The following is a 22,423-nucleotide window of genomic DNA, read 5'->3' as shown; positions in this document are numbered from 1 at the left end:
CCTACGTGACGGCGCCTTTGCGACAGCAGTCGTCGCTTGACGGCCAGGAAGCCGGAAGCCGCAGCCGCCGCCGTCGTCTCCTCCCCGTCCCCGCCCGCCGGCTGCTGTCGGAGGTTGACAGGTCGAGGCGGGGAGGCGGCGGCGGCTGCAGAGCCGGGCGCCCAAGACGGAGACCTCATGGGGAACGCTCCGAGTCACAGCAGTGAAGACGAAGCGGCAGCTGCCGGGGGCGAGGGCTGGGGCCCACACCAGGACTGGGCCGCGGTCTCGGGCACGACCCCCGGCCCGGGCCTCGCGGCTCCAGCGCTACCGCCAGCCGCGGCGCTGCTGGAGCCGGCGAGGCTGCGAGAGGCTGCCGCTGCGTTGCTGCCCACACCCCCCTGCGAGTCGCTGGTGTCGAGGCATCGCGGCGCGTTGTTTCGCTGGCTGGAAGAGCGGCTGGGCCGCGGCGAAGAGTCTGTCACTCTGGAGCAGTTCCGGGAGCTGCTGGAGGCTCGCGGCGCCGGCTGCTCTAGCGAGCAGTTCGAGGAGGTCAGGGCCGGCAGGCGACTGCGGGGGTGGGGCAGGGCGGTCGCCCCCAGGGGACTAAAGGAAAAGGTGGGCATTTGCTTTGGAGAGGCCACGCGGGGACCCATATGAGGTGTTCCCAGCTTTTCACCAGGCGTTTGCTTCGTCTCTCTCTGTCCTGTGTGAGAGGTCTGGAGAGCCTGCATGAGGCCGTCCCTGCTCTGAAGAGCTGGACAAGCCCAGATGTCTCTGTATGTTGTAATGCAGACCTTTGTGCAGTTGATGGACGCTACTCTCTGGAGACCTTTTATCAGGTTCTAGAACAGTTTGGAGAGAAAAGAGATGTGAGGATAGGAGGAGTGGCGCTGAAAACCATTTTTTATATTGTCCTGTCCACGTTTTTACACGGCACCTTCCGAATTCAGTGTGGGCACCGAATGAGTGTGGAAAGACAGTAGTAACGTACTGGAAAGGCTCACATTCTGAAACCTATCCTCCTGATGCAAAAACTAGCTTTCCCAAAATACACATTGGTTTGTAGACCCTTAAAGAACTATATGTTAGACTCATTTAAACCTTCATAGGATCTGAAACTGATAGGCAAATACCGGGTTTCCTACGTCATTTCGCAATTACAAGTGAATACTTGTAATTATACGGTTCTTCATATAATCACCAAGATCATGTGTGCTAAATCATTAAGAGCAAATTGATTTGGCAACAAAATATTTTCCTTGGAAGGCATCTTGGGAGTTATCTACTGGGTACTTCACTTTGAGTTGACAAGACTGATCCAGGGTTACCCAGTGAATCATTAGTAAAACTGAGACTATCACCTGGATCTCTTGCTTTTTTTTTTTTTCTTTCTTTCAATTTTTATTTTAAATTCAGGCGTACATGTGCAGGATTTGGATTTGCAGATTTGTTACATAGGTAAACTTGTGCCATGCTGGTTTACTCCACGGATCATCCCATCACCCAAGTGTTAAGTCCAGCATCCATTAGCTATTCTTCCTGATGCTCTCTCTCCCCCCACCCCCACCCTATTTTTTGTTTTTAATGTCTCACTACCTCCTTCCTGGGATCCTATTTCTTTTAACTCCACGGTATGACAAAAAAGGTACTTAATTTGTGAAAATGAGTCAGCCAACCATGTAGAATCTTCAGTGGCCACGAAGGGTGAGTACATAAAGCAGTAAACCAGCAGGTACTTGTAATGCCTTTAAACGATTCTGTTTACTTGAAAATCAGAGGCTTTTAAAATATTTTAAGAATGTCTTCCTGTACATGGCCAGAATTCAGATAATGTAGTTTGTGTGTTTCTTATGAAAAAAGTGCCTTTAAGGCATCCCAGCCCTTAAAAGTAATAGTCATGGCCGGGCGTGGTGGCTCATGCCTGTAATCCCAGCACTTTGGGAGGCCAAGGCGGGAGAATCATCTGAGGTCAGGAATTCGAGAGCAGCCTGGCCAACATGGTGAAACCCCATCTCTACTAAAAATACAAAAATTAGCTGGGCCTGGTGGTGGGTGCCTGTAATCCCAGCTACTTGGGAGGCTGAGGTGGGAGAATCGCTTGAACCCAGGAGGTGGAGGTTGCTGTGAGCCAAGATCGCACCGCTGCTCTCCAGCCTGGTCCACAGAGCGAGACTCTGTCTCAAAAAAAAAAAAAAAAAAAGTCATATTAGTTAGTGAAAGATCTCCTTTTTTTTTTTTTTTTCCAAGAATACATGTAGCACCTTCCCTCTAGTATCTATCTGTATTATAAGAATATGAAGTGGTCATGGAAAGAACCATGCAGAACTGTTCAAGGAGTTGGCACTTTGCAGATTTGTGCAAAGGCAAATGGAGAGAAACACCGTTTACATTCTGAGATGAGATCTGACAGAAATAGAACTTTATGTAGAGTTCATAAGGTCAGGGTGTGGTTCAGAAATCACTGAGGGGTTGTGGCATTATTGTTCACTGAGCAAATGTTTATTGGGCGTATATTGAGTGCCACTCACTTGGATGACAGTGGACAAAGCAGATACTTGCTCTTAAAGAGTATGTAGTGTGGTGGAAGAGACAGGTATTAACCCAGTAATTGTAAGATATGGTGAATGTTAACCAAGGGAAGGTATAAGGAATAAGTAGCAAGTGTATTTAACCTCACCTAGAGCTCAAGCAGGAGTTACCTGAGAACCTAACATTTCAGCCACAGGTGAATGTTGAAAGCAGACAGTGTCACAGGAGGTAGTAACAGCGTTTCAGGCAGAGGAAATTGTATCCACAAAGGTCCAAAGTCCAGAGAATCTGGAAGAAGTCTGGTATGGTGTATTAGGGATAGACAAATCTTTTTCAAGGGACAGAAAACCTAATGCACCAGTGGTTTAAACAGAGAGGCTGCTCTCTTATGAAAATGTTCAGGTAGGCAGTCCAGGGTTGATGTGGCAGTTTTATCATCATCAGGGACATGGCTTCATCCATCTTGTGCTGTCATCCTCCACAGACATCTTCCACTTGGTAATTCTATTGACTCCTTCTCCTGTCATTTTCCACATTCCAACAAGCAAGAAAGGGAAAACGGAAGGAGAGAGCTATGCTCACTCTCTTACGGGCACAGCTTACATCCCATAGGCCAAAATTCAGTCACATGGCTGCATTCAGCTGTGGGAGAGGCTGGGATTCTTTTTCCATGGCCATATATTCAGCTAAAACTCAGGAGTTAATTATTGAGGAAGGGGAGAGAAAATACTGAGTTATATTTAGCAGTCTTTGATTCCCATAGCTAGGTCATACAATTCTGTGAGTGAGGCTTAGCCTAGGTTTAAAAACCTGATCGTGATAATCTCACAGTGGCTACCCTCTCTCGATAATCTCACGATGGCTGCTCTGTCTGTAAGGACTAGTAAGTTAGGACTAGGCAAACAATACAAGAATTAGCCATGCATTTGATTCTGTGCTTTAAAAATGTCTGTCCTTAGACTTGAGTAAGTATATGCTTTTGTGTATACTTACACAGTTAATTCTGTGTTGTTAATCTACATCTAAGCTTTTGAGAGTATATTGCTGTATTTTACTACAAGATGAAGGGCTTGTGAAATAATAGAATGTCTTTATGGTAGCAACTAGAATGACAAGTTGTTTCTGTCATTCATTTTTATAAGAGCTGACATGGTAGAACAATTGCCATGGCTGTGCATGGTTTATTATAGTGCTGAGAGTTTCCAAGTGTTCCATGTTTCTTCTTTGGCTTCCCAGCTTACACTGCCATTAGTGTCCACGCAGCTGTCTTACTTTCAAATTCCTGTGACCTCAGTTACTTGAGGAGGTATTATGAAGAAGTTCTTGGAGTTGGACCATGGACCAAAGTCTGAAGCCTTATCATTTTATAGTACAACACACCTTTTCTCGTGGTAGGTGTGGTCCAGGGAGAAAGGACTCTTCAGTGTGTTCACAGGGAGCAATATTTAATTGACTGCCATGTAGAGGGGAAATAGAATTAAAATTAAGTTCTTATTTCACATCAGAGGTTATAGATTAGATATTTATACCCTTAGAGTATGATTCTAGAAAATCTAGGGCAGAAAAGTGTGCTGAGCACAGGGTGATAACAGATGGCCCTAAAGTGAAATTTCATATGAATAGGTCCTGTTTTACTAATTTGCCACATAGTTTTGGTGCCTGCTTTGTGAAATTCGTGGGGTGGTAAGCTGTAACGGAAGGGCCTTTTTGATTCATCTCTGTTCATCGTCTTAGCACAGTCCCGGGTGGCTGCCAATGCCCAGGTGCTTTGGGGGACTGTGGAAGTTGTAGTCCACACACACTCAAACCTAGTATTTTATATTCAGTCTGTAACCTTTTAATAATAAAATATTTCTTGACATTGAAGGAAACAGTTAAATACGGTTTTCGTGAAAACTTTAAAAGGTTCTTAGGCACTTTTGGGTGTACAGGAAGTTTGTAGAAAAGCCCTATGCCCATCTTCGTATTATTATGTGAAAAGTATTAGTCAACTTATTTAGAATGGCTTTGAGCCCAGGAACTCTGCCCGCAGGAATATGCAGATGTGATTATCCGCCCTTTTAAGACTATAGACTGTAAGAGCTGTGTGTGTGCACCTTAAAGCAACAGCAGGCTGCCAGCTTGTCTTGCCCTCAGCCGGGAGCCCTCGGCTCTCCACTACCTGAGGGACCAAATCTGTATTTGTCTGAATTGGTTGAACCCCATACATCAGCCTACCTCTCTTACCTAATTTCCCTTCCCCACCTGCACCAGCCCTGTGCTAGCTAGTGGGATACCTGCTTTGTCCCTAACTCCCTTACCTAATTTATCTTCCCCCTGCACGAGCCCTGTGCTGGCTAGTGGGATGCCTGCTTTGTCCTGTGTATGGACCTTGCTGTCAGTTCTTGAAGATTCCCCACCTTGGCACTGTCACCTGGTCAGCACCGTGTCTTCTGTGGCTTAAGATAGTGTCTCCTTAATGGTGTTTCCAGCCCTACACCTGAGGCTCCCATTACCTGTTCTGTACAGATCCTTTGGCACTTGGAGCATACCGTCTGGCCTTTTGTCGTGCAGCTAGGCTGAGGCCGCCAGCCACCTGCCTGCACTAGCATTGTACACAGGATGTCTTTGGTAAGGGATGGCTGGCTGTGAATGGTGATAAGGCAGTACAGGAAAGATCCTTGGTGAGTGGAGATGATGATGATGATGAAGATGGTGATTATTTTGAGACGGAGTGTCTGTCGCCCAGGCTGGAGTGCAGTGGCGCAATCTTGGCTCACTGCAAACTCCACCTCCCAGGTTCACGCCATTCTCCTGCCTCAGCCTCCTGAGTAGCTGGCACTACGGGTGCCCACCACCACGTCCAGCTAATTTTTCGTATTTTTTAGTAGAGACGGGGTTTCACCGTGTTAGCCAGGGTGGTCTCCATTTCCTGACCTTGTGATCCGCCCGCCTCAGCCTCCCAAAGTGCTGGGATTACAGGCATGAGCCATCGCGCCCGGCCGAGTGGAGATTATTTTTGCTCACTTCGGCTTTGCGTGCTTTGCTGTGGGAGAGTTGATGGTATTGGTTTCTTTGGAGAAATTCATGACCTAGGAGAGCTTTGGAGGAAAGGCCACACAGCTCTTTTGTCTCTCCCTGATTTCCAGAATACCACCTCACCATGGTACTGCCTTGCTTTAGAAACTTCAGTGGCTCCCCATTGCCTTCAGAATCCCATCTGAATAGTGGAGCAGCCTTTACACTCTTATACCTTCTACCCTTGTCTCCCAGTGCTCTTTAAGCAGCCACTGTATTATCCTGTTTCCCGTGTGTGGGAATTTTGTCCTTTGCTCTCATTCTCTCCTGTCTGCTCCTTGCTCCATCCTAAGCCCACTCCAATTTCAAGGACCACAGAGAAGCACTTACCAGCAGCATGGAGTTTGAGAAAGGCTTCACCAAAACAAGGCTTGAGAGGCTGGAAGAATTTGCCTGGCAAAGGAAGAAGGGGATACTTCGTTTGGAAGGCATAGCATATGCAAATATACTGAAGTGAGAGGGCATGGCACATCTTGAGAATGATACTTTAGCACCTAGTCTAGAGCCTGAACCGGCTGGGACCTTGGTACTCATTGCCTGCAAGCTGCCCCTCCCCTCCTCCAAAAAGGGACCCCTTTCATAACAACCTGGGCGGGTGTAGTTAGCTTGTCACAGCATCAGCAGGTTTGCCATGTTACGAGTCTGCTCATTCTGCTCTTCTTTAGACTGAGCTTGAGAATTGGGCCTCGAGCCAACCTGCTTGTGAGCAAGTTCTAGTTCCACCATTCTCAAGCCAGGTGACTTTGGTCAACTTACTTGACCACAGCATCTCAGTTGCCTCACCCATTAAAACAAGCTCACCTGCTCAGTGCTCAGTAAGTGTTGTAATTGGTACTGTTACTGTTTTCTATGGTTGTAGTTCAGTTCCAAGATGTTTATTCCAGCCTCTATAACAGTCTTTTTTTTTTTTTTTTTTTTTTGAGACAGTGTCTCACTCTGTCGCCCAGGCTGGAGTGCAGTGGCACAGTATCGTTTCACTACAAACTCCGCCTCCCGGTTTCAAGCGATTCTCCTGCCTCAGCCTCCCGATTAGTTGGGATTACAGGCGCCTGCCCCCATGTCTGGCTAATTTCTGTGTTTTTAGTAGAGATGGGGGTTTCACTATGTTAGCCAGACTGGTCTCAAACTCCTGACCTCAGGTGAACCACCCGCCTCAGCCTCCCCAAGTGTTGGGATTACAGGCATGAGCCACTGCACCCAACCTACAGCTCTTTAAATACTTTATTTTAGATAAGGATATTCTTTTCTTTCTTTCTTTCTTTCTTTTTTTTTTTTGAGACAGAGTCTTGCTCTGTCACCCAGGCTGGAGTGCAGTGGCACAATCTCAGCTCACTGCAACCTCCGCTTCCCAGGTTCAAGTGATTCTCCTGCATCATCTTCCTGAGTAACTGGGACTACGGGCGTGCACCACCACACCTGGCTAGTATATATATGTGTTTTTCATTTTTGGTAGAGATGGGGTTTCGCCCTGTTGGCCAAGCTGATCTCTAACTCCTGGCTTCAAGTGATCCGCCTGCCTCAGCCTCTCAAAGTGCTAGGTAGACAAGGACATTCTTACAGATGAGTAACCTGAGGCCTTGGATATGTGACCCACCCAGTCAGTGGCAGAAGTAAGATCAGATCCAGAGTTTTTGACTGATGGAGTGTATTTCTTTCAAGTGGAGTCGCCATGCAGCCTTCTTATTTAAGCCAGTGCATTGCATTCTAGTGTTGCGATCTCAGCTCATTGCAGCCTCCACTTCCCAGCCTCAAGCGACTCTCCAGTCTCAGCCTCCCGAGTAGCTGGGACTACATGTGCCCACCACCAAACACTCAGCTAATTTTTGTGTTTTTTGTAGAGATGAGGTTTCGCCGTGTTCCCCAGGCTGGTCTCAAGCTCTTGAGCTCCAAGCAGTCTGCCCGCCTCAGCCTCCCAAAGTGCTGCGATCACAGGCGTGGTCCGCCGCTCCTGGCCTGGTCTGTGAGGCTTTTGGTAACCATTTTCATGTATGTAACGTGGTCTTGATCCCAGTAGTGGTTAAGGAGGTTAAACAGGAATGGATGAGGGCCTGAGCCTTTCTCATGCTGTCCTCAGGCTAAGGCAAATAGATGGAAATCTGTAGTTCAGCCAGCCCACTTTTCTGTCTCTTGTCCACAAAGTGGATCAATATGGCTTTCTAACTAGATTGTAATAACTTAACTGTTTTTTTTTTTTTTTTTTTTAGACGGAGTCTTGCTCTGTCACCCATGCTGGAGTGCAGTGGCACGATCTCGGCTCACTACAACCTCTGCCTCCTGGGTTCAGGCGATTCTCCTGCCTCAGCCTTCTGAGTAGCTGGTACTACAGGCGTGTGCCACCACACCCAGCTAATTTTTTGTATTTTTTTTAGTAGAGACGGAGTTTCACCATGTAAGCCAGGATGGTCTCAATCTCCTGACCTTGTGATCCGCCCGCCTTGGCCTCCCAAACTGCTGGGATTGCAGGTGTGAGCCACTGCACCTGGCCTTTTTTTTTTTTTTTGGAAACAGAGTGTCGCTCTTGTCACCCAGGCTGAAGTGCAATGGCACGATCTCTGCTCACTGCAACCTCTGCCTCCTGGGTTCAAGTAATTCTCCTGTTTCAGCCTCCCGAGTAGCTGGGATTACAGGTGCCTGCTACCACACCCGGCTAATTTTTTGTATTTTTAGTAGAGACAGGGTTTCACCATGTTGGCCAGGCTGGTCTCGAACTCCTGACCTCAGGTGATCCATCTGCCTCGGCCTCCCAAAGTGCTGGGATTACAGACGTGAGCCACCGCACCTGGCTGTAATAATGTTTTTTTGAAGTTTACTAGGCATCATCTTGTTCATAATCTTTTGGATCCTTACAACAAGCTAGGGGGAAAAAAGGTTGGGCAAGATGCCGAATTGAGACTTCAGGAGGCCAAGAGTCTTGTTCCAGATCTCATCATGGAGAATAAGTGGTAAATCTGTCACAATCGTGTAATCCAGGTTTCTTGTTTTAGTTTGACACTGTTAAACTTTTTGTCTCCCACCTGGTGCCTGTCATAGTGCCTGCACTTGGGTGCTGCCAAAGTAGTGTCATGTGGGTGGCAGAGCACGTAGTGGGAAGGTGGTATAGGAAGAGCCCTGAATTAGGGAGGAAGAGGAAGAGTACAGCAGACCAGGTAGCATCTGTGTGGAGATGGATGTTGGCTTCATGGAAACAGGGAGTGTTACTCTGGTTTTAGGGAGGCAGAGGTAGACTTACTCTGCTTTGCACTGTTAGACTAGACCTAGAGTACTGAGATGAGTTTTGGGCCCCACATTCCAAAGGCAGTGTGGTTCATACTGCCCCTTTAGTGGGTTGGAAATCTGTTTAGTGAGTCTTAACCTGCATATTAAAAAAATGAAACAGAATGGAATGGAATAGAAAATATCAAGCCAGGTGTGGTGGCTCATGCCTGTAATCCCAGCACTTTGGGAGTCCAAAGCAGGTGGATCACAAAGTCAAGAGATCGAGACCACCCTGGCCAACAAGGTGAAACCCTGTCTCTACTAAAAATACAAAAATTAGCTGAGCATGGTGGCATGTGCCTGTAGTCTCAGCTACTTGGGAGGCTGAGGCAGGAGAATTGCTTGAACCCAGGAGGCGGAGGTTGCAGTGAGCCAAGATCACGCCCAGCCTGGCGATGGAGCAAGACTCCGTCTCAAAAAAAAAAAACAATAGAGAAAATATCAGAGTACATTGTAACTGATGAGAAAAAGTATTGCATTGTTTCTTGGTGTGTAACAGAAGGTGACTGACCAATCTCAGAGACACTGGAGAACGGATTCAGGCAGTACAGAGGCACTTTTTTTTTTTTTTTTTTTAGATAGAGTCTCACTCTGTTGCCCAGGCTGCAGTGCAGTGGTGTGATTTCAGCTCACTGCAACCTCCACCTCCCGGGTTCAAGGAATTCTCCTGCCTCAGCCTCCTGAGTAGCTGGGACTACAGGTGCCCCCCACCACGCCAGGCTAATTTTTTTGTTTTTAGTAGAAACGGGGTTTCATCATGTTACCCAGGCTGGTCTTGAGCTCCTGGGTTCAAGCGATCCACCCGCCTTGGGCTCCCAAAGTGCTGCAATTACAAGCGTGAGCCACCGCGCCCGGCACAAAGGCACATACTTTAAGAGATTTGTAGGTCCCATATATAAGAGAACTTATGTAGATCTGGGGTGATCAGCACTCTCCACCCTTAATAGTCTCCAGTGGCTCCATGGTGCCCTTACTGTAATATCTGAGCTCTTTATCCTGGATCTGCCAGGCTTTTTTTATTCTGACCTCTGGCTCTGTCTGCATCACCTGCCCTGTTCCTTTCTAGCCACACCAGGCAGTTTATAGTTCTCACCATCTGCCATGCAGTCTTTATGTATGCTCACACTCTGTCCCCTCTACGTGAGATTGCCTCTCCCTCACCATATACTTGCAAACTCCTAGTTATCCATTAAAGCGCAGTTTAAGGGTTGTTTTTCTCTGGGCCATTTCCCCAAATGCCCCTCCCCGTCCTGGACTTCTCATCCCTGGAATGACTGTTGGCCCTTGGTATAGTGGTTAATTGTGGCATCTGGAATCAGTCCAGGACTCACATTCAAGCTGCATCATGTACTCACCATATGCCTTAAACAAAATACTTAACCTCTCTGTTCCTCACCAGCAAAAAGGTAGTACCTACCTTTAGAGTTGTTGTGGAAAATATGAGTTGATCCGTGTGAAGGGCTTAGAACTCTGCCTGGTGCTGACTAACATTGGCTGTTGTAAATAGTTGATACTCTTAGTTCTCGTATCATAATTATCACACCTATTACACTGCTGCTGTTGGTTTACAGATCTGTCTTCTAGGCTGAGAGGTTTTTGAAGGGAAAGGACTATGTATGCCATATTCATCTTTGTATCCACAGAACCAAGCACAGGATCAGGTATATATATATTAAAAATATATATAATATATAATACATATTACATATAGTATGTAATATTATATATTACATATTGTATGTTATATTAATATAACATATAATCTGATAAGTTGCCATTATACATACGCACACATATGTATTATAGATAATATAATATTTATATAATGTAATATTAATATTGTGTGTGTGTGCACGTATATATAATGGCAACTTACCAGACAGTGCTGAATGAATGTATGAGTAAATGGGCTTCTGTGAAGTCTTTTGGCCAGGATTTTGAAGATACATTTAAAGTTCAAAACTGATGGCAATAGGTAACATAGGGTACTCCTTAGTTTATAGAATTTGTTTACGTTATTATCCTGCTTAATCCTCACTAAACCCAGTTTCACATCTAAGTCCATTTTACCGTCAAGAAAACCCAAGCTTAATGAGGAAGCTGAGGTTTAGGGAGACTATGTAAACATACTTAAAAAAACAAAAACCAGTTTCTGTCTCTGTCACCCAGGCTGGAGTGCAGCGGTATGACCACAGCTCACTGCAGCCTTGAACTCGCAGGCTCAAGTCATCTTCCCACCTCAGACTCCTGGGTAGCGAACCTGAACATTTCTTTTCTTAAGACAGTCAGTTTCTGAGTGTTAGGAAATTACATAATTATTTGGTGAAGCTGTTCACAAAGCTGTGGTAATTTTTTTCCGTAGCCAAAATTATTTGTTTTTGTTTTGTTCGAAAATCCCTTTTATCATATTCATTAACTATTGACGAATCAATAGAATCTATTAAAAATAACAAAAATGGCCTGGCACAGTGGCTCGTGCCTATAAACTCAGCAGTCTGGCAGGCCAGAGCAGAAGGATTGCTTGACACCAGGAGTTCGAGACCAGTCTGGGTAAATAGTGAGGCTTTGTTTCTACAAAAAAAATAAAAAACTAGCTGAGCGTGTCCCAGCCACTCAGGAGGCTGAGGTGGGAGAACCACTTGAACCTGGGAGATGAAGTCTGCAGTGAGCTGTGATCACGCTCCTGCACTCTAGCCTGGGTGGTACATGGAGACCCTGTCTCAAAAAGAAAAAAAAAAAGATTTATTTTTATAGCCTTGGTTGTATAGAATTTTTATTAGCGATACACAGCAGGAATTGTGTAGGAAGTTGGAGGTGCAGGGAGTGCTTGATTTGTGGAAGCTTTGGTGGAAGGAGGACTTGAGCACTACCTTGAGATTTAGAGGGAGTGCGTCTCACTTCTAGAGTTGATAGGAGTTCACCTGGACAAAAGGTGCTGAAAGCAAGTTTTACAGATGGAGGAAAGTAATGGCGCTAAGAGGTTTTAAGCATTTGGTCTCCAGACGGTAAGCAACTCCAGGGGTTATCTGGTCAAAGGAAGGAGAAGGGAGTTGTGGTGAAGAACATGAACACTGGAGCCTTAGATGCAAACACCAGCTGTGTGACCTCAGGCAAGTTACCTGACCTCTCTGTACAACTATAAGATGGGGAGGTTAATAGTACTGTTACTGTTATGAGGAATAAATGACATTGTAGCATGTAAAATGCTCTACTCAGTGCCTGGCGTTTAACGAGTGCCCAAATATTGATTCAGAGTTTCCCAGTCTGTGTGTCATTCCCAACCGAATGAATGATAGCTGTGCTACTCTCCTCAGACCTTGAGTCTTACAAATATCGTTATTTTCTTAGTATGCTATAATATGAACAAGTTGGGAAGGAGCTAGTATCTGGTAGTGTAGTGGTCACACCGCGGGGCCTCAGGGAATACAAGGCTGTGCTCTGTGCCACCTCCTCCTTCCCCCACCGGCTCCACCTTTTTTTTTTTTTTTTGAGACGGAGTCTGGCTCTGTCGTCCAGGCTGGAGTGCAGTGGTGTGCTCTCGGCTCATTGCAAGCTCCACCTCCCGGGTTCCTGCCATTCTCCTGCCTCAGCCTCCTGAGTATCTGGGATTACAGGTGCCTGCCACCATGCCCGGCGAATTTTTTGTATTTTTGGTAGGGACAGGGTTTCACCACGTTAGCCAGGATAGTCTCGATCTCCTGACTTTGTGATCCGCCCACCTTGGCCTCCCAGAGTGCTGGGATTACAGGTGTGAGCCGCTGCGCCCGGCCTGCTCCACTTTTTGTATTTGGGTTGTGCTTAAAATTTCTTAATGTTTAAAAATTCTTTTTTATTATTACCAAAGCAATATATGTAGATTTCAGAAAATTAAAAATACAGATAAGCAAGAATAAGAAAATACAAAACATTATATTACCACTATTAGCATCTTATTTTTTTGGAGATGGAGTCTCTGTCACCGAGGCTGGAGTGCAGTGGTATGATCTCGGCTCACCGCAACCTCCGTCTCCCAGGTTCCAGCGATTCTTGTGCCTCAGCCTCCCGAGTAGCTGGGACTACAGGTGTGTGCCACCAGGCCTGACTGATTTTTGTATTTTTAGTAGAAATGGAGTTTTACCATGTTGGCCAGGCTGGTCTTGAACTCCTGACCTCAAGTGAGTGAGTTCCACCCACCTCAGCCTCCCAAAGTGCTAGGATTACAGGTGTGAGGCACCTCATCTGGTCCACTATTAACATTTTAATATTTATTCTTTCAGGTCTTTTTTATGTGTACACACACACACACACACACGCACAGTATTACGCTGATCTCGAAGTTAGTTTTCTTCAAACTAACGTAAGATCATTCTCTACTATTCTTTTGTAACCTCCTTTTTTCAGTTAATGATCTTCACCTTTTTGTGTTGGTACATTTCTGCTCAAATTTATTTAGAGGAGATGAAGTATCACACTGCTTCAGAAGAAAAGTTTTAAATCTCATTCAGTCTATCCCCATGTTTGGACACTCTGGAAACTTTGGTTTTGGCCAGGCAAGGTGGCTTACACCTGTAATCCCAGCGTTTTGGGAGGCCAAGGCAGGTGGATCACTTGAGGCCAGGAGTTCGAGACCAGCCTGGCCAACATGGCGAAGCCCCAGCTCTACGAAAAATACAAAAATTAGCCACGTATGGTGGTGCATGCCTTTAATCCCAGCTACTTCGGGAGGCTGAGGCATGGGAATCGCTTGAATTCTGGAGGCAGAGGTTGAAGTGAGCCAGGATCGCACCACTGTATTCCAGCCTGGTGGCTCAAAAAAAAAAAAAAAAAAGGAGAAAATGTAGGCTTTTATTTTTATCAGTTATACATGCGCACAGTATATAGCCAACAAGACTTGAACAAGAAACACTGGTTTCCTATTGTCCTGCCCCAATGTCTTATTCCCCAAGAACAATTACTTTTCAACTCTAGCTGGTTCTTGAGTATTTAACTCTGTATTACCAAGTAATATGTTTATGTTCTTTGTGATTGTTCTCAGTTTTAGGCTTTATCTATTTTATTTTCACCATCAGCGATGAGACTTCAGTTGTCTTTCACCTTCCCATCCTTGCCCGTGCATGCACGTCCCCTGTCCTCCCGCTACAATTCTGTCCATTTTGTTTAAATCTCCCTTTGACCTTTACCTTACTATGATTACGTAAGTTCTTTACATTGCTGTGCCATACAGCACCATGTTTTTGTTTTTCTTTCTTTTTTTTTGAGACAGGGTCTTGCTCTGTCACCCAGGCTGGAGTATAGTGGTGCAGTCTTGGCTCACTGCAGCCTCGACCTCCTAGGCTCAAGTGATCCTCCTACCTCAGCCTCTCGACTAGCTGGGATTACAGGTGTGTGCCACCACGCCTGGCTAATTTTTGTATATTTTTGTAGAGAGGAGGTTTTGCCACATCGCCCACACTGGTCTTGAACTCCCGGACTCAAGCAATCCACCCACCTTAGCCTCCCAAAGTGCTGGGATTACAGGCATGAGCCACTGCATCTGGCCTTTTTTTTTTTTTTTTTTTTTCTTATACATCTTTTTATTTTCTTCGGAGTTAACAATTGAATAGGCACTTTTATTTTCCTAATTTTTGGTCTTTTATCATTAATTTAGTTCCAGATTCTCTGCCAGTTGTCTAAATCTCCTCTAGCAGAAACGTTCAATACGTTGAAACACATGGGCATTCTATCAGCTTCGTGTCTTCTCAAGGACGTATTTCCTGAATCCTGATCTGCTTTAATCTAGATTTGTTCCTCTCTAGGTCTGCTGTGCGGATGTCATCTGAGAAGGTCCATCATCCTGGGGATTCGTTTTCTCTTGTTGGGATCCCGTTTTTCTCCTATCTTGGCATATTTCTTTATCCTGGTGGCTGCATCCTCCGGTAGCTTTCTGGAAAAAGGAGGATTAAGTCGTTCATCTTTCGAGAACCTTGTATGTGTAAGAATGGTTTTATTCTGCTCTCTCACAGCTGATGGGATTTTGGCTGAGTGTTGACTTCTGGGTTAGAAAGAGGCCTCCCCAGAATGTTGCAGTCGCTGCTTTCATTGCCTTCTGGCTCCCGTGTGACTGCTGATACTCGGATTCTTGACCTTTGACGTGGAAACTGTTTCTTCTTCCTCTAAGTAGGACTTCTCTTTCTCCTCAGTCTTACACATTTCACTGTGATGCACTTTTATTCTGTGTGTAGTGTGATCAGCCCCTGCAGTCACAGAACTCATGTCCTTCAGTTTGGGGAAATTATCTTGAATCATAATGGAAGTGATTTCCTCCCCTACATTTTCTGTGTTCCGTCTTTCTTAAACTGTTATTTAATGTGGGACCTCTTGAACGGGTCTCCTGATTTTCCTTCGCTTTTCTCTCCCAGTTTCCATAGTTTCGTCTTTTGGCTCTACTTTGTGGGCACTTTGGTCAACTTCACCTTCCACCCTTTCCTTTGAGATTTTTGTTTTGTTGTGATATTTTAATTTTCAACAGCTTTTTATTTTTACTTATTTATTTTTGCTTTTGAGACGGAGTCTCACTCTGTCACCCAGGCTGGAGTGCAAGGGCGAGAGCCTGGCTCACTGCAAGCTCCACCTCCCGGGTTCACGCGATTCTCCGGCCTCAGCCTCCCTAGTAGCTGGGATTACAGGCACCTACCACCGCGCCCGGCTAATTTTTGTATTTTTAGTAGAGATGGGGTTTTGCCATGTTGGCCCGGCTAGTTGCAAACTCCTGACTTCAGGTGATCCGCCCGCCTCAGCCTCCCAAGGTGCTGGGATTACAGGCATGAGCCACTGTGCCCGACCTCATATTTTTATTTTTTAACTTTTTAGGTTTGGGGATACATGTGCAGTTTTGTTATAGACATAAACTCATGTCACGGGGGTTTGTTGCACACATTGCAACTAAGCCCAGTACCCAGTAGTTATTTTTTCTGCTCCTCTCCCTCCTCTCACTCTCCCCGCTTAGGTAGGCCCCAGGATCTGTTGTTCCCTTCTTTGTGTTCATGACATTAATGACATTAATTTTAACTGCTGCTTCCCTCCTCCCCATTACAGCACATCAGGACTGTGTGACTCCCGGGCCTCTTTTCCCCGCACTTAAGATTCCCCCAACAGGGCACAGTTTCTGGTCTTCTCTCTATCGTGGGTTCTGTCCTCTGATCCCTTCCATTCATTTCTTTTTGGTGTGTGGCTTCAAAATCAAACTCACCTTTCTTGATTGGGTCTAGTCAGAGTAGAAAAAGATAATACCTCCTCTCCTTTTGAATGTTATACCGTGATTAGTGTAGTCTTTGATCCTATTGACTTTTTGGATAATCTTGCCAGGTTGAACAGAGGCGAAAATAAAGCTTTTCCATGCTGCTTCTAAGCTCACTGTCCCCCATACTGCATTTATGCCCATGGTTTTTGGACCCAAATACAGGAATTTGCATGTGTTCCTCTTAAACACTGCATTGTTCAGAGGTCTATGATGGAAATAGGGGTATTTATGTTAGTCATGAAACCTCAGTGGGATGCTTTCCTATTTCATGGAGGAGAGAAATAAGAAAAAGGGGCAGGAGTTTTAAGAAAGAGAGAGGGTTACTTGGAAAGGAGGCTTGAAGACTCCTGAAGCATTGCATGGTGAGGGCAATGTGTGAGTGAGTGTATCAGCAGGAGGACAGAAGGCATTGTTGAGGAAGGGATTGAAATCTGGGGAGAGAGGGAAGTTACTAAGTGAGGTAAGTCTTGTAGGATGTAAAGGAAGGGGGTCAGGGACACCAGAGGGTGAGGGTAGAAAGGAGAAGGGGAACGCTACAGGGCCGATGTGCTTTCACTGTACTGGGCTCTGTTCAAATGTTACTTAATCCAGGCAGCAGCCTGTGAGTTTGACAATATTTGCTCCATCTTTCAGATCAAGAAGCTGTGGCTTATGGAGGTAAAGAAGCTTCGATAAGGTCACATAACAGAGAGTGATAGAGCAGATTTAAACCAAATCTCTACTGTCCAGGTTCCCCAGATGGCCCAACATGGGCAAGAGGCAAGTTAGATTACGATTAAAGGTTGGCGACAACAGGTCTGTGAAACAGATAAACCAAGTTAGCTCTTGTGTCCACAGAGTATTTAGAAGAAAAAGCCCAGGTGGATGCAGTGGCTCACGTCTGTAATCCCAGCACTTTGGGAGGCTGAGGCCGGCGGATCACCTGAGGTCAGGAGTTTGAGAACAGCCTGGCCAACATGGTGAAACCCCATCTCTACTGAAAATACAAAAAATAAAAAAATAATAAAAAGATAAAATTAGCTGAGCGTTGTGGTGGGTGCCTGTAATCCCAGCTACTCGGGAGGCTGAGGCAGGAGAATCACTTGAACCTGGGAGGCAGAGGTTGCAGTGAGCTGAGGTCGTGCCACTGCACTCTGGCCTGGGCGACAAGAGTGAAAGTCTGTCTCAAAAAAGGAAAAGAAAAAGCCCAGCTAACTCGAGCCTCTGTTCTAAGCCAATTCTTTATATTCTGGCACTTCGCAACCGGTTGAAAAACTTGACGGTGGCTGCTTCCTTCTGAAATTATTTAGTGGGAAGGAGACTTACTGTGTAATTACTCTCTTGGATTACTAAATGGTTATTCTCTTGGAATATAGGTTGGATTGCAAATAAGATGATAAAATTGCGTATACGTGTGTACTTGCATACATACATCCTACAAAGCACAGTGAGTTCCTGTTCTCAGTTTATCTTTGATTGATATATATGGACTCTTCTCCCCGAAACCAAAAATAAATAAATCACTGGTCTTGAGAATTTTAAATAAAAGAAAGAGTTACTTGAAACAGCTCTGATTTTCTTGCATCTCTTATCTTTAGGCCTTTGCCCAGTTTGATGCTGAGGGTGATGGGACAGTTGATGCGGAGAACATGCTGGAGGCCCTCAAGAATTCCAGTGGCGCTAATCTGCAGGGGGAGCTGAGCCACATCATCAGACAGCTGCAGGCCTGCTCTCTGGTTCCAGGTGAGGCTTCCATCTCAGTGCTGTCTCAGAACCAAAGTGAACTTTGCCCTATTACTGATTGAAATTAGGCAAAACTGTGGCCACATGCAGTAAACTCCCCCAACAGTGTTGAGTAGGCACGTGATCTGAATTAGCATTTCCTATAGTCATCTTCTTCATCCCCCGCTACGGTGGTGGCTAAGCAGTTGTACCGTTTTATGACAGGAACCCTTGTCAAGTGGCCGCCTTCCTTATTGGTTCTCTGTATTTCGCTACAGAAGCCCTCCTTGACCTTTGCTGTTCATTCTCTTAGCATCTTGCTTTCTTTTTGCAACATATTACCATTGTAATTGATCAATTCATTATTCAGTTATTAGTAAAGTGTTTGTCTTCACTCCTATACTATAGTTCCATGAGGGCAGGGACCTGCTGTGTTATTTCTGCTGTGTCCTCACATTTGGGGCGTTTCTTTTTTGGCGTGTGGTAAGCGCTTAGTGGCTTTTTTTTAGAAAGCTGTTACAGCAGTCCCTCCTTACCCATGCGGAAGATGTTCCAGCACCCCCAGTGGGTGCCTGAAACCAAGGATAGTACCCAACCTTGTATATACTATATATTTTTCTGATACATATATACTTATGATAAATTCTGATGTATAAATTAGGCGTAATAAGAAGAGGTCAGGCCGGGTGCAGTGGCTCACGCCTGTAATCCCAGCACTTCGGGAGGCTGAGGCGGGTGGATCACAAGGTCAGATTGAGACCAGTCTGGCTAACACAGTGAAACCCCGTCTCTACTGAAAATACAAAGAAAATTAGCTGCGCGTGGTGTAGGCGCCTGTAGTCCCAGCTACTCGGGAGGCTGAGGCAGGAGAATGGCGGGAACCCGGGAGGCGGAGCTTGCAGTGAACCGAGATCGCGCCACTGCTCTCCAGCCTGTATAACAATATACTCAAATAAAAATTATGTGAATGTGGCCCCCCTCTCTCTCTCTCTGTCTCACAGTATCTGAACCATACTTACCTATTTTGGGGTCTTTATTGACCACAGGTAACTGAAATTGTGGATAAGGGAGGACTACTATATACAGAAATTTAAGTGAGAATAAAAATAGCTTAAAATTAAGCAATGCCGGCGGAGCACAGTGGCTCATGCCTGTAATCCCAGCACTTTAGGAGGCCGAGGTGGGCAGAGTTCCCAACCTGAGGTTGGGAGTTCAAAACCAGCCTGACCAACATGGAGAAACTCCTTCTCTACTAAAAATACAAAAATCAGCCGAGTGTGTTGGCGCATGCCTGTAATCCCAGCTCTTTGGGAGGCTGAGGCAGGAGAATCCCCTGAACCCCGGGAGGTGGCGATTGCAGTGAGCTGAGATCGCGCCATTGCACTCCAGCCTGGGCAACAAGAGCGAAACTCCCTCTGAGAAAAAAAAAAAAGAAAAGACATGGCCTGTGTTTTTGTATGGTTTTTTTTGGGGGAGCTCAGACTTACATAAAGACAGAATCATGATAAAATTAGTATTTGTTTTTTCCAGTGAGAAGACAATTGTGTTTGAAAGAGAAAGAAACTTTGTACATTTTTGTTTTAGTCTTGGTTTACTTCACCTTAGCACTTTTCCTGCTCTGTGCACTTGGTGTCATAATACTTATGGGTCACTAGGGCAGCAATGGAGGCAAAATAGATTTGATAGACACATAAATGTAAATCTGATTGCTCTTGGCCCCTCTGGCTTACTTACTGCTGAGTGACATATTGAGCTAGGGAGGGGTAGTTTCCATATGTTAATGAAGAATGTATATTTCCAGCCAGACGTGGTGGCTCATGCCTGTAATCTCAGCACTTTGGGAAGCCGAAGTGTAAGGATTGCTTGAGGCCAGGAGTTGAGACCAGCCAGGGCAACATAGTAAGACCCCATCTCTTAAGAAAAAAATTAGCAGGTCATGGTGGTGTGCAACATTGGTCTCAGCTACTCGGGATGCTGAGGCAGGAGGATTGCTTGAGACCAGGAGGTTGAGGCAGCAGTGAGCCGTGATCATGCCAGTGTACTCCAACCCTGGTGATAGAGCGAGACCCTGTCTCAAAAAAACAAAACAAAACATGTATTTCCATTCTCCTTCAGGTTGTCTTTAATTATTTAATTTTTATAAAAATTAAATAATTATTTAATTATTTAACTTTTTCCCTAGTCTCATGGCAATTAAAATTATTATTATTATTTTTCTTTTGAGACAGAGTCTTGCTCTGTCACCCAGGCTGGAGTGCAACGGGATCTCCATTCGCTGCAGCCTCCACTTCCTGGGTTCAAGTGATTCTTGTGCCTCAGCCTCCCGAGTAGCTGGGAGCACAGGCATCTGCCACCATGTCCAATTTTTATGTTTTTAGTAGAGATGGGGTTTTACCATACTGGCCAGAGGCTGGTCTTGAACTCCTGACCTCAAGTGATCCACCCGTCTTGGCCTCCCAAAGTGTTGGAATTACGGACATGAGCTGCTGCACCCGGCCTGAATTATCTTTAGCTAGCTTTTATCTTAGTGTTTACATATTACTCCACTTTTGAATTACCAGCATGTGGATAGCATCAGGAGCTTTATTTGGACACCTCAGACAGTTGTGGGAAGGAAAGCAAAGGGATTGAGACCAGGGAATCCACCAACAGATAATTCATAGTGCACTGCTGTGCTGGGGGATGAGACTGAGAAAACGTCAGGGTCCAGATCTCAAGGCGCTTACATAACAGGCTTATGACTTAGGGCTTCCTACTCAAAACTTTTCATCGGCACCCAGTTCATCAGTCTTGGAATGAACCTTTGTAAGCTGAAGTTGCTTTGGTGGTCGGATTTTTTAGTTGCTAACTTTCACCTACACTAAAACTAGTTCCTTTTGTATCTCATGGTGTTGGTGCTTAAGCGTTTAAAAAAAGAAAATAGTACCTTTTCCAAATTCATTAGGCTTGGAATTCATTTACTGAAGGCTAAATTAATTTACCAAACTTTTCAGCATATGAAAATACTTTTTCCATTATATGAACAAGTTTTTGTTTTGTTTTTAATATAGATACAGCGTTTTGCCGTGTTGCCCGGTCTGGTCTTGAACCCCTGAGCTCAGGCAATCCACCTGCCTTGGCCTCCTGAAATGTTGGGATTACAGGTGTGAGCCACTGCACCAAATCTGTTTTTTCACATAGGATTTGAGCAGATCAGTGCAGCATCAGCAGTGTCCTAAATATGAAGCTCAGGTATTACTGTGGAGTCAGCTAAGAAAAAGACTGAGCCACTCCTGGCTTCTTTCTTCCTCAGCTTGCAGACGGCCTGTCATGGAACTTTGCCTTGTGATTGTGTGAGCGAATTCTCCTTAATAAACTCCCTTTTATATATACGTATATCCTATTGTTTCTGTCCCTCTGGAGAACCCTGACTCATACAGATTTTGATACCAGAAGGGGTTCTAGAGAAACTTTATATATATATATATATTTTGTTTGTTTGTTTGTTTGTTTGTTTGTTTTTCTGAGACAGAGTCTTGCTCTGTCACCCGTGCTGGGGTGCAATGGTGCAATCTTGGCTCACTGCAACCTCTGCCTCCCGGGTTCAAGCAATTCTCCTGCCTCAGCCTCCCGAGTAGCCACCGCACCCAGATAATTTTTGTATTTTTAGTGGAGACGGGGTTTCACCATGTTAGCCAGGCTGCTCTTGGAACTCCTGACCTCGTGATCTCCCCTCCTTGGCCTCCCAGAGTGCTGGGGTTACAGGCATGAGCTACTGCGCCCGGCATTTGAGGAACAGAATTTTAAGGATGGATTGCTTCAGTTGGTTTTGTAGTTCTGGGAGTTGACTGTTTAATCTTACTAGACCCAAAAATGCTAAGGAGTCTACTTCTAATAGTATGGAGAACACTGATAGTCCTTGGCGTGAACTGTTAAGAGAGTTGTGCAAAGTAAATGCTCTTGATATTCCCGATTCACCTCTCTTGAGAATCGAGGAGTTGAGTGACTCCATACGTGATACCTTTGGCCATATGTGGAGAACCAAGGACTGTAATGAAGTTGGTTGGTGCTCCTAAGTTTGCTGGACAGAGTGATGAAAGAAGAGGATGATCTCAGGGATTCTGTCTCCAGAAATGCATACTTAGCCTCACGTCTTCCGAGATTGCCCTGGGTGAGAGTCTTACCTCCTTTAGACAAAGGGCTGAAATTGTGGAAAATCACACACAAGCTCCTATCACGTGAGTGGCTGACCTCCAATGAAAGGTGCACACTCAGCCTCAGCGGTGTCACTGTTAAAATGAGAGCATTGATTGGGAAAGAATGGGACCCAGTGCATAATTGGAATAGGCATAATTAGCATCTGGCAGAGTCCCCACATTGGCTCCCTGACCAGTAGGCTAAGAGCTGTTACAGTGGGAAAGGCCAAATGAAAGCCATCAGTGCTGGCTTTACCTAGAAAAATAGTAAATAGAAACAATATCGCACTCCTGGAGGGACTGCAGAGATTGGTGCCATCATCAAGAACTTGAAAGATGCAGGGGTGGTGGTTCCCACCATGTTCCCATTGAACTGTCCTATTTGGCCTGTGCAGAAGACGGATGAATATTGGAGGATGTCAGTGGATTATTGTAAGCTTACCCAAGTGGTGACTGCGATTGTAGC

At 45.4% G+C, this 22,423-nt stretch overlaps 1 protein-coding gene and 1 long non-coding RNA gene across 5 annotated transcripts in view; one reads left to right on the top strand and one right to left on the bottom strand.

Moving 5' to 3' along the window:
- The first annotated feature begins 56 nt into the window (after positions 1-56).
- ZZEF1 (zinc finger ZZ-type and EF-hand domain containing 1) overlaps positions 57-22,423 on the top strand; it is a 140,239-nt gene continuing 117,872 nt past the window's right edge. For 3 of the 4 annotated variants that reach the window (XR_013405924.1, XM_028835900.2, XM_015118265.3), the window contains exons 1-2: positions 57-531; positions 17,659-17,803. Coding sequence is in view for 3 of the 4 variants with exons in the window: in XM_028835900.2 (XP_028691733.2) it covers positions 178-531; positions 17,659-17,803 (499 nt within the window). In the remaining variant the exon portion in view is untranslated. Of the gene's footprint in view, positions 532-17,376; positions 17,508-17,658; positions 17,804-22,423 lie in introns of those variants that run through there. The other variant, XM_077969820.1, reaches the window with a different exon arrangement.
- On the bottom strand, positions 2,327-17,580 carry LOC144335292 (uncharacterized). Its single transcript, XR_013406023.1, has 2 exons — positions 17,209-17,580; positions 2,327-5,228 (listed from the first exon to the last, which is right to left on the bottom strand). It is a non-coding gene; the product is annotated as an uncharacterized LOC144335292 (long non-coding RNA).

The sequence above is a fragment of the Macaca mulatta genome, chromosome 16 (genome assembly GCF_049350105.2).
Source record: "Macaca mulatta isolate MMU2019108-1 chromosome 16, T2T-MMU8v2.0, whole genome shotgun sequence".
NCBI lineage: Eukaryota > Metazoa > Chordata > Mammalia > Primates > Cercopithecidae > Macaca > Macaca mulatta.
The sequence above is the reverse complement of the archived record's forward strand: the minus strand, read 5'-3'. Positions and strand labels throughout refer to the sequence as shown.